Consider the following 12,199-nt stretch of genomic DNA (forward strand, 5'->3'; position numbering starts at 1 on the left):
GATGTCTGAAGCCAAACCGATGACGCAATGGCACGTCCAACACGTTCGAGAGGCGCTTACTAACTGACTTTGTTTTGGCCAACTCGCCATGCCGAGCCGAAGAGGCCAAAACCGAAGCTGAAAGCGAAAGCCGACAAGTTGCTTGCTAGTGGGGGGTACCACCTACAATTTGATATTATTTCAAGTTACTTTTTACATCAACTTTTATTTCATATTACATTTCGTTTCGTGATTTGTCACAAAAAAAAAATTTATTACGTTTATTTAATGCAGCGTAATCCGGAATATCGGACATTGTAGATTTTTCCATGGATTTGAATCCTGGTAAGTGCGCAGCTATTCTGGGTGGTCTTAACACTTCATTAGATTCATGAAACTCTATGTTCCGATGAGGCTCCTCGAAAAAAGAGCTCTTTTCCTATTATTTTTAAATTTAAATTCTTCGCGCGGTTTAGACCGTTAAATAGGGGGGCGCAAGGGAGTTGCCAGAGTTTTGGTCTGGACATTAGTTCTGGCAACGCCAAAACTAGTTCCATGAACTGGTTCAAAATCAGCTGAAAGAAAACGATAAACTCATCTTCAACAGAAAAGTCACAAAATTACATTGTAGTTGTTTATTCGCCTTATTTTTGGTACTCTAACTTATCTAAATTATGCCTGTGTAATGCTAGAAAACATATCATTGTGTGTGATCAAAATCGAAACGGACCTGGAGACCAGTGCAGGTGAGAAGCTCAAAGAAATTGCGACGTTGATTGGACAAAGGAATCTTATGTACCCATTTCACAATTTTCCAGATTCAGAAGGTGCCGTTTCCTCCGAACACCCCACCAATCCACGCTTCCTTAAGGAACGGGAACGCGATCGCGGACTGCGTCAGGCCCGCGACATAACCATCGAGACGTACATCAACCAGCGCTGGTCCAGGGAACTGAGTGCTGACAAGAACACGGATACGGAGGGCAATAGGATGAACTGGGCAGCAGCCCTGCAGCATGTGAACAGCCCATCGGCGGGCAGCTCTCGAGAAACCACTCCCCGCAACGGTGATGAGACTGGTGGACCTCAAAAGACATCCTCAAAGTTTCCATTAGAGATTGGCTACTTTTCGGGGAATCCCATTGTTGAGGTGACTAAGGGCCTCATCCATCTGTACAAGAAGAAGTAAGTATTTCTTAATAACCTTGTTCATTTGAATCTTTTTCTTACTAATTATTCATGTTATTCCGTTTTAAGCGAACGCAAGGCCATCAAGGAGGCGCCCTCGAATCAACTCTGTCTGCTGGCCGTTCCAGCCACTCTCAACTGTCACGATCTGCTTAACTTCATCGCCCCTTGTCATGCTGAGATCAAGCATGTCCAAATCGTGCGTGATGGCAGTCCCAATCAGTTTATGGTATTGCTAGAGTAAGTTACAGCAAAGAAACCAAATACCCCAACGATAACCTTCATTTCCCTTCAGATTCCGTTCGAATGAATCGGCTTTGGAGTTCTACAAGTCCTACAACGGCATCGCCTATAACTCCCTCGAACCAGACTCGCTATGTCACGCGGTTTGGGTTTCCGCAGTGGAGCGAGGTGAAAACGGAGTGCCCCCATTAGGTCACACGGAGCTTCCCACCTGCCCCGTGTGCCTGGAGCGCATGGACGAGAGCGTGGACGGTGTGCTGACCATTCTGTGCAACCACGCCTTTCACGCCAGCTGTCTGATGAAGTGGGGTGACTCCACTTGTCCGGTATGCCGTCATGTACAAACACCAGAGCTCATCGAGGATTCGGTTTGCATGGAGTGCGAGGGCACCGACTCCCTGTGGATCTGTCTAATCTGTGGCCATGTCGGCTGCGGCCGCTACCAAGGAGGACATGCTGCGGCCCATTATAGAGCTACCAATCACACTTTTGCCATGCAATTAGGCACCTCAAGCGTATGGGACTATGCTGGCGACAATTTCGTCCACCGCCTCTTTCAAAACAAGTCCGATGGCAAGCTGGTTGCTTCGCAAACGGAAAAAGATGAACGTGAGGAGAAAATTGATTCGATGCAAATGGAGTTCACCTATCTGCTGACCTCCCAACTTGATACCCAGCGTAAGTACTATGAGGAGCGTATGGAACGTCTCGAGCAGGAGTGGCAAAACTTTCAAACGAAAGCCAATGAAACCAAGTCGGAGATGACAGAACTACAGCAGCTCCAGCAGAACATGCTAAAGGAGAAACAAAATTTAGAGCGGAAGCTGGCCCAACACACTGCCAAGTAAGATCATTTCTATTCTATAAGTTGATCTATTAAAGTCATTTTAATTTTAGACTCAAGGAAGTACAAAAACAGCTGAACGAAGAACGCGAGCTGTGCAAAGCCCTGCAGGGAAACCAGATCTCTTGGCACAGCAAGTATAAAGTTCTTGAGAAGCAATACAACGACTTCAAACAAAACCATGATGCCGAAGTCACCGACCTAAAGGAGCAGCTTCGCGATGTGATGTTTTTCCTGGACAATCAGCAAAAGATGGCTAACTCGGAACTGGCCGGAGCATCCATAACAGGAATCGGCGGAAAAGATCCGGAGCCGAGCTCCAGGCGTGGCAATCGTCGGAAGAAATAGATTCACCATAATAATAGATACCAGATACACCCGTTGAAAGAAATTAGTGTATGGCCGATAAGAGTTACAAAGTTCATTAATCAATTTGTGAAGGTTTGAAAACCGAATACATTTAATTAACAGCTCTATATGTGATTTCCTTTGTGAAGAAAAGCCGAAGAATACAATACTTCTAATGTTCACTACTATTAAGCATACATATTTTAAAAAGTTCTTTGTGTTTGTATTTCAAGCTAATAAATAGATTATGGAGTAAGTTAGGTTGGTTTCTAGTAAGTGAATTAAAGGAAAGTTCTGCATGAAAGTTTAAAAGTTCTTATCACATTTGGATTTAATTTTATTTAAGTATTGCTCCTACTATTTATTTGCTAATCTTTTTCTTTGGAATGTATAGCAATTTACATTTTTAATTTTAAGTAAAAAGTACCACATTCAATAAATTTTGTATATCTTCATTAATATTTCAGAAAACAAGCTTTGGTTTATACATTGAATTTCTTAAAGAGACTTTTTACATTTTTAATTAAAATATAACGCATTGGAGCTTTAATTCTCCGAGGGGGGACACACGTTCTCACAATGGAACGTGGGATCAGAAAGTTCCTGGGGCGGCGCAACTGTCGGCGCCTGGAAAATAGTCAACTTCTGCTTCATTTCATGCTCGTTGCGATCCAAATTCATTAAATATGCGGCAATAAAGGCTCTCGGATCCTGCGGCATGTGCAGATGCAGCTGGGCAAAGGCCCGCACCAGGACCTCACCCATTTGTTCCTTGATGTCTGCAGTCATACTCTCGACTGCCTCTAGGTTCGAGCCAGTGGGTAACCATTCGTATTCCTTGAAGCAACAGCACTCGCAGTAAGCCTTCGGATCAGACTCCTGAAGGAGCTTGAAAAAGGGCTGCAGCTCCGACTCGCAGCTTTTTATATTGGCCACCTCGCGCACAAAACGCTTATGCAACTCGCAGACATCCCGCTCGCATCCACGGACCACCTCCTGGTCCTGGGACAGAGCGGCGGTACGTTTAATATAGTCCACTGTGTTCTCGTGGAACGACTTGAACTTGCACTTCTCCTCATTGTACGCATAGAGGCACTGTCGGGCATATACAATAATGTTGTCCCGGCGCTTTCGGATCTCATCGCACCTTTTACTGAAGTGGTGCTTTATCTCGTCCAAGCAACTGATTCGCTGGGCGAATTGGGTCATGTCCTCGATGCTCTCGCACACCACCTTGCCTCGTTTCTCCTTGCCGCACTTCACTGAAGCCTTGTTGATCTTGTCCAGCTCCGCCTTGAGTTCCACCTGTAGATTCCGTAGCTGCGTATTCAGGCGCTTCACGTCGTTGTCATTGCAGATTAGGGCCTGGAGCATCTCCCGCAGGCAGTTCTTGTGCGGATTGGGCAGTTCATCGGGACAGGCAGTCAGCATCCTGAAGACTTTTCTGGTTCAAAAATATATTTCACTTCGATTTAAGTAGATTGGAGCAATACTATATATTCTTGAAATAATGTGAGTTACAACTGGAAAACTAGAGCCTGCTACATTCCTTTTGAGTTTCTAAAAATCATTTATAAAATAAGGTACAACGCTTGAGAATCGGATGAGTATTGGCAAAGTTATGACCATCGCAGGGGCCAAATTGTTCTTCCCATGCATTTCTAAGCTTTTGAAGGGGATCCCCCAGAAAATGTTGAAAAAAATCACAAAAATATTTTATTCTCAGATTTTGATGCAGATTGATGGAGAATCGATCTACAAATTGTGTAAGGTATTCCGCTCAAGAATCGGATGTATATTGGCAAAGATATGGCCATCGCAGGGGGCCATATTGTCCTACCCATGCATTTCTAAACTTTTGAATGGGATCCCCTGGAAAATGTTGAAAAAAATCTCAAAATTATTTTATTCTCAGATTTTGATGCAGATTGATGGAGAATCGATCTACAAATTGTTTAAGGTATTCCGCTCACGAATCGGATGTATATTGGCAAAGATATGGCCATCGCAGGGGGCCATATTGTCCTACCCATGCATTTCTAAACTTTTGAATGGGATCCCCTGGAAAATGTTGAAAAAAATCTCAAAATTATTTTATTCTCAGATTTTGATGCAGATTAATGGAGAATCGATCCACAAATCGTTTAAGGTATTCCGCTCAAGAATCGGATGTATATTGGCAAAGATATGGCCATCGCAGGGGGCCATATTGTCCTTACCATGCATTTCTAAACTTTTAAAGGGATCCCCTGGAAAATGTTGAAAAAAATCTCAAAATTATTTTATTCTCAGATTTTGATGCAGATTGATGGAGAATCGATCCACAAATCGTTTAAGGTATTCCGCTCAAGAATCGGATGTATATTGGCAAAGATATGGCCATCGCAGGGGGCCATATTGTCCTTCCCATGCATTTCTAAACTTTTGCATGGGATCCCCTGGAAAATGTTGAAAAAAATCTCAAAAATATTTTGTTGTCAGATTTTGATGCAGATTGATGGAGAATCGATCCACAAATCGTTTAAGGTATTCCGCTCAAGAATCGGATGTATATTGGCAAAGATATGGCCATCGCAGGGGGCCATATTGTCCTACCCATGCATTTCTAAACTTTTGAATGGGATCCCCTGGAAAATGTTGAAAAAAATGTTGAAAAAAATCTCAAAATTATTTTATTCTCAGATTTTGATGCAGATTGATGGAGAATCGATCCACAAATCGTTTAAGGTATTCCGCTCAAGAATCGGATGTATATTGGCATAGATATGGCCATCGCAGGGGGCCATATTGTCCTTCCCATGCATTTCTAAACTTTTGAATGGGATCCCCTGCAAAATGTCGAAAAAAATCTCAAAAATATTTTATTTTCAGATTTTGATGCAGATTGATGGAGAATCGATCCACAAATCGTTTAAGGTATTCCGCTCAAGAATCGGATGTATATTGGCAAAGATATGGCCATCGCAGGGGGCCATATTGTCCTTCCCATGCATTTCTAAACTTTTGAAGGGGATCCCCTGGAAAATGTTGAAAAAAATCTCAAAAATATTTTATTTTCAGATTTTGATGCAGATTGATGGAGAATCGATCTACAAATCGTTTAAGGTATTCCGCTCAAGAATCGGATGTATATTGGCAAAGATATGGCCATCGCAGGGGGCCATATTGTCCTTCCCATGCATTTCTAAACTTTTGAAGGGGATCCCCTGGAAAATGTTGAAAAAAATCTAAAAAAAAATTTGTTGTCAGATTTTGATGCAGATTAATGGAGAATCGATCCACAAATCGTTTAAGGTATTCCGCTCAAGAATCGGATGTATATTGGCAAAGATATGGCCATCGCAGGGGGCCATATTGTCCTTCCCATGCATTTCTAAACTTTTAAAGGGATCCCCTGGAAAATGTTGAAAAAAATCTCAAAAATATTTTGTTGTCAGATTTTGATGCAGATTAATGGAGAATCGATCCACAAAGCGTTTAAGGAATTCCGCTCAAGAATCGGATGTATATTGGCAAAGATATGGCCATCGCAGGGGGCCATATTGTCCTACCCATGCATTTCTAAACTTTTGAATGGGATCCCCTGGAAAATGTTGAAAAAAATCTCAAAATTATTTTATTCTCAGATTTTGATGCAGATTGATGGAGAATCGATCTACAAATTGTTTAAGGTATTCCGCTCAAGAATCGGATGTATATTGGCAAAGATATGGCCATCGCAGGGGGCCATATTGTCCTACCCATGCATTTCTAAACTTTTGAATGGGATCCCCTGGAAAATGTTGAAAAAAATCTCAAAATTATTTTATTCTCAGATTTTGATGCAGATTGATGGAGAATCGATCTACAAATTGTTTAAGGTATTCCGCTCAAGAATCGGATGTATATTGGCAAAGATATGGCCATCGCAGGGGGCCATATTGTCCTACTCATGCATTTCTAAACTTTTGAAGGGGATCCCCTGGAAAATGTTGAAAAAAATCTCAAAATTATTTTATTCTCAGATTTTGATGCAGATTGATGGAGAATCGATCTACAAATTGTTTAAGGTATTCCGCTCAAGAATCGGATGTATATTGGCAAAGATATGGCCATCGCAGGGGGCCATATTGTCCTACCCATGCATTTCTAAACTTTGAATGGGATCCCCTGGAAAATGTTGAAAAAAATCTCAAAATTATTTTATTCTCAGATTTTGATGCAGATTGATGGAGAATCGATCCACAAATCGTTTAAGGTATTCCGCTCAAGAATCGGATGTATATTGGCAAAGATATGGCCATCGCAGGGGGCCATATTGTCCTTCCCATGCATTTCTAAACTTTTGAATGGGATCCCCTGGAAAATGTTGAAAAAAATCTCAAAAATATTTTGTTGTCAGATTTTGATGCAGATTGATGGAGAATCGATCCACAAATCGTTTAAGGTATTCCGCTCAAGAATCGGATGTATATTGGCAAAGATATGGCCATCGCAGGGGGCCATATTGTCCTACCCATGCATTTCTAAACTTTTGAATGGGATCCCCTGCAAAATGTCGAAAAAAATCTCAAAAATATTTTATTTTCAGATTTTGATGCAGATTGATGGAGAATCGATCCACAAATCGTTTAAGGTATTCCGCTCAAGAATCGGATGTATATTGGCAAAGATATGGCCATCGCAGGGGGCCATATTGTCCTTCCCATGCATTTCTAAACTTTTGAAGGGGATCCCCTGCAAAATGTCGAAAAAAATCTCAAAAATATTTTATTTTCAGATTTTGATGCAGATTGATGGAGAATCGATCTACAAATCGTTTAAGGTATTCCGCTCAAGAATCGGATGTATATTGGCAAAGATATGGCCATCGCAGGGGGCCATATTGTCCTACTCATGCATTTCTAAACTTTTGAAGGGGATCCCCTGGAAAATGTTGAAAAAAATCTCAAAATTATTTTATTCTCAGATTTTGATGCAGATTGATGGAGAATCGATCTACAAATTGTTTAAGGTATTCCGCTCAAGAATCGGATGTATATTGGCAAAGATATGGCCATCGCAGGGGGCCATATTGTCCTACTCATGCATTTCTAAACTTTTGAAGGGGATCCCCTGGAAAATGTCGAAAAAAATCTCAAAAATATTTTATTTTCAGATTTTGATGCAGATTGATGGAGAATCGATCCACAAATCGTTTAAGGTATTCCGCTCAAGAATCGGATGGATATTGGCAAAGATATGGCCATCGCAGGGGGACATATTGTCCTTCCCATGCATTTCTAAGCTTTTAAAGGGATCCCCTGGAAAATGTTGAAAAAAATCTAAAAAAAAATTTGTTGTCAGATTTTGATGCAGATTGATGGAGAATCGATCCACAAATCGTTTAAGGTATTCCGCTTAAGAATCGGATGTATATTGGCAAAGATATGGCCATCGCATGCAGATTGATGGAGAATCGATCCACAAATCGTTTAAGGTATCCCGCTCAAGAATCGGATATATATTGGCAAAGATATGGCCATCGCAGGGGGCCATATTGTCCTTCCCATGCATTTCTAATCTTTTTGGAGGGGACGGATGGGGTTTTGCACAGATACAGCCTTTGTGGTGGTCCTTTAAATCCCAATCATCGTTTAATTGTATAATATCTAATAAGGTACAACTTGCAAAACTTTGATCATTAGGCATGACTAAAGCATTTGGTTTCTACTTACCAATTCCAAAGAACAATTTCTATTCAAAAGTTTACAGATTCCGAAAGACAGTAGGAACCGGTTTGACTAGAAAACGAATCTTCACTTGAATTGCGTACAAGAACAGCAACGAAAAATAAAGAACGCAAACAAAAATTTAATTCATTTGACTGTGAACAAAAGACAATAACAAAATAAATAAAATTTTATAATGGTCTCCCCAATAGCCCCCGTCTCTCATTTTCTTTTTTTTGTACCCGTCTACAATTGGCACACGATCAATCATTATGTCTTTTCTACCAAAAATATAAGTTGCCAAATAAAATTTCGCGTATTTGGATTAATTGATACCCTGGAAGTGATGGGTATTGATTAGAAGGTCTGGTATATTTACAGATTTGTGAGGGTATGCCCGGTTGCGAATAAATCAAAGGCCCCTAACTCCCACTAATGCCCATAGCTAAATGTTTTTGGCACAAGACAACCAGTTTTTCGACGATGGGGGATTCAACCTTTGTCCATCTTGTACCTGTAATTAAGTAACTTAATTAATTTCACGCAAGCCAAGCTCATTTATAACAAAACGTAAAAGTAGCTTCGACTTTGCAAAATTTTTATTTCAACCAATGAATAAATTTTGCATAATTTTCGCTTCGAAAACGTTTTAAAGAATTTGATGAATTCGGAGTCGCTTATCTTCCAAAAGGGTATAATTTGATTAATTTTTACCAAAAAGCTTTAAATACTTATAGGTTAGGTCATCTAGTTGGGTATTTTTATTTTAAAATCAGTTATGGAATAGACTCACAAATCGTAAGATTTACACAGCTGCCTGTTTCATTCACGGCGGAAACAAATTATAATAATTAAAATTATTGAATGTGACTAATGAGCAAATATTGTATCTAGAAATCCTTTTTCAGGACATGAGATGAGAACGGAGTATGCAAAATAGATAAACAAATATGCAAAGGACAAAGGATGCGAAAGAAAAGTAGAAGAATATCCAAAAGGATGCGATTGAATGAGAAGTAGCCCATTACCCATCAGCATTATAAGCCCAGGGTGGTTTCTTGGCCCTCAGGCGACTGAGGTTTCCGTCTAGAGTGACCCAAATAGGAAGGATTCGAAATCAGAGCACACCTTGGTCCTGCGCATTTAGAATCTAAAGAAAAAAACTACATTTAAATAAATTGGTTATATTTCTAATTGAAAGAACACCGTTTTTTTTTCGTTTTGGTATCGTTTTTTTACGGAGGATAAATGAAAAATGATGTTTGACCCTGTCCTGGGGAACACCCTTCTCCGTGATCATGTATGCAAATGCGAAGCGATGTCCCAGCACAGGATCACTCATTTACCCATTCAACCCTTTAAGGACAACGGCTGGCGTCCGATCCGCGAACGTGTTGTGCATAAATTAGGAAATCCTTTCGTTCCATTGTCGTCGCACCCTTGGTGGTTCGGCAAGGAAACGCTTCCTCATGGAAATGAGGCAAAAAAATCCGGATTTTTTTATTCCTGTCTTCTCCCGACTGCGTCTTCGGGCGCGTCCTTTATCCTTGATCGTCACCCTGAGCCCTGTGTGTCTGAGTCCTGAGTGTCTTGAGCTGTGGGTAGCCTTGCAGGGAGAAAAAAAAATCGTGAGAAAATTTCCAGCGCCAAATATTCAAATTAGGTAACCAAATGCCGCCCTTTGCCTACTTTTTTGACTGATTTTTTGTGAACTCACCCAAAACTTTAACCGAAAAAAATAATCAGGATGCATGCTCATCCTGGCAGCCCTCATTGTTGGTCTCACCAGTTTTTTAACCCATTTTTTTTTATTCCCGAATTTTTTATGCTTGACTACCAAAAAAAAGTCGTTTATAATTAGACCGAATTCAGATTTTTTTGGCGCGTTTTTTTCTTCCAACTTCCCTACTTTAAATGTTAAAATCCTGTGTGACAAGTTTTTTTATCCGTTTGTTAAAAAGGACCTCGACAGAAGGACATTTTGTTACTGTAGTTTTTTATCCTTGTTTTTTTGTAACTTTTTTATTTCATTTTAGAAAAAAAAAGTGGTGCGAAAATGTAAATTAAATTTTTGTTAGTGCGTAATTTTATGGTGAGAGGCAATTCCGGTTCACGACTTCTTTCTTTTCAATTACGCAGTTAATTTTTATTTTTTATCTTTTGATTCAATTTTTTTCCCCACGTGTTGGGTGTCAAGGATTTAAATTGTAATTTGCAGCCAATAGACAAGGGGATTTCGTTTTTGAGTGAATGTAAACACTTTGAAGCACTTTGTTAGCCATGTAAAAAATGAATGATTTCTGGGAAAAATACATTTTAATTGAGTTGAGATTTAAAAAAATAAGGGTTCAGTTAAAAAAATAGGTTTTGTTCTATAAACTATAAAACATAAAAACTACACAAATTCTATAAACTGTCTTCTATAATTTTTCTTCCTAAAAAAGGACTCTCTTCCTGTTTAGGAAAAATGTTCTAAGAAAATCCAACACCCTCATCCAACATCTGCTTTTTAAAAAATGAAATACTTCCTGATTATACCACAGTGTGTGTGGTATAATACCTGATCTTTAATACCTCTTTGATAAAAATCAAAACCATTCCAATCACAAAAATATATCTGCAATCGAAACGTTTAATTAAATTGCCTGAAACCCCATTTTTGGCAATATGCCAATATTCGCTCAAGTATCAATTACATAACAATCGAAATGATAAAGGGAAATCAATCCAAACACAAGCGCAGAAACCTCTACAAAAGATCCGATTGTGCGAATATTCGAAAAGGGTGCAAATATGGTTATAAGAATAGCTAACGAAAATCGCATCAAATTTCACAATATCGCACCTTATTAGAATCGAACAATACCACAAGGAGGGAGCACAATTGGCAAGGAACTATGCAGAGAATGGAATGCAAATGCCGCAGGAACAAGAAGTTATGGGAAAAACATACACACCTTCCACTCGGCTTCGATCTGTTCGAGCCCCTGGCTAATCGGTGGAGTGTATCCGCATATTGTGTGCATTGTCTAATAATTTCATAAATAGTTTATCCAAAAGAATTGCTGAATGCCGAACCGACTAAATGCCATTCGCGAATGGGTTGCCTCAACCCAAAGGTCCTTTCTTATGCTAAAAGAAGGTCCTTTACTAGGGTGAAAGGTTTTTTTTTTTTTTTGGATGGAAGAGATCCGGATGTTTTGCGTGCAACCCCTAGTGATCTGAGGCCAGGGTCCTATCTCTACCTCCCAAAACATCCTGTCCTTCGTGTGTGTGTGTTTTGATTTTGGGTCTGGAGTTTAGAAACCATAAATCTATTGATGCCTTTGATGACGCCTTTCTGCAGCATCGAAATGATCTTTTGGCATTGAAAGGGTATAGATAGTATTCAAATGAAAGTATTTTGCATAATGCTTTCCCCCATGCTGATGAATGGTAGGAGCAGCACTGAGAGAAAGTAGATAGGAGTAATCAGAAGAGAAAAGTGATATTAAAAAAAATGTATATATTCCTAAATGTTTTCTTAAATTCTTGAATTAAAACATGTAACTTTCTCCCCTATTTATCCCTATTTTAATCTGATATATCCTCATATAACTTAATTATCCTTAAAATGATGTGACTAATAGCCCTCGCTTATTTATATCCTTTACGTGGATCCTCCAAGAACCTCAACCATCTGCCTGTCTCAAGAATGCCTTGCTGTCCTCGGGCACTGCATTCTAATTATCATATCTATCAAGCTGCAAGTAAAAAATGACAGGACACAGTCAGGATATCTCCTGGGCCAACGTTTTTTCCCATAGTTACCATAACAAAGCCTGATGAGACGCAACTATGAACGGATTCGTGATGATTTCCGCACCCAAAGACAAGACGGACCCGGAGAAGCCACCCCGGAGATCGG

General features: G+C 39.9%; 2 protein-coding genes across 2 annotated transcripts; one reads left to right on the forward strand and one right to left on the reverse strand.

Moving 5' to 3' along the window:
- Nucleotides 1-207: 207 nt before the first annotated feature.
- On the forward strand, nucleotides 208-2,858 carry LOC6501248 (BRCA1-associated protein). The gene is made up of 6 exons (XM_001954809.4): nucleotides 208-324; nucleotides 672-725; nucleotides 798-1,164; nucleotides 1,237-1,407; nucleotides 1,463-2,254; nucleotides 2,308-2,858. Exons 1-6 carry the CDS (start codon nucleotides 309-311, stop codon nucleotides 2,600-2,602), a joined length of 1,695 nt encoding a protein of 564 aa, XP_001954845.2. The 5' UTR covers nucleotides 208-308; the 3' UTR covers nucleotides 2,603-2,858.
- Nucleotides 2,859-3,038: 180 nt separating this feature from the next.
- On the reverse strand, nucleotides 3,039-4,147 carry LOC6499335. Its single transcript, XM_001954810.3, has one exon. It carries the CDS (start codon nucleotides 4,031-4,033, stop codon nucleotides 3,149-3,151), a length of 885 nt encoding a protein of 294 aa, XP_001954846.1. The 5' UTR covers nucleotides 4,034-4,147; the 3' UTR covers nucleotides 3,039-3,148.
- Between the last annotated feature and the right edge of the window lie 8,052 nt (nucleotides 4,148-12,199).

This window comes from Drosophila ananassae, chromosome 2L (genome assembly GCF_017639315.1).
Source record: "Drosophila ananassae strain 14024-0371.13 chromosome 2L, ASM1763931v2, whole genome shotgun sequence".
NCBI classification, from domain to species: domain Eukaryota; kingdom Metazoa; phylum Arthropoda; class Insecta; order Diptera; family Drosophilidae; genus Drosophila; species Drosophila ananassae.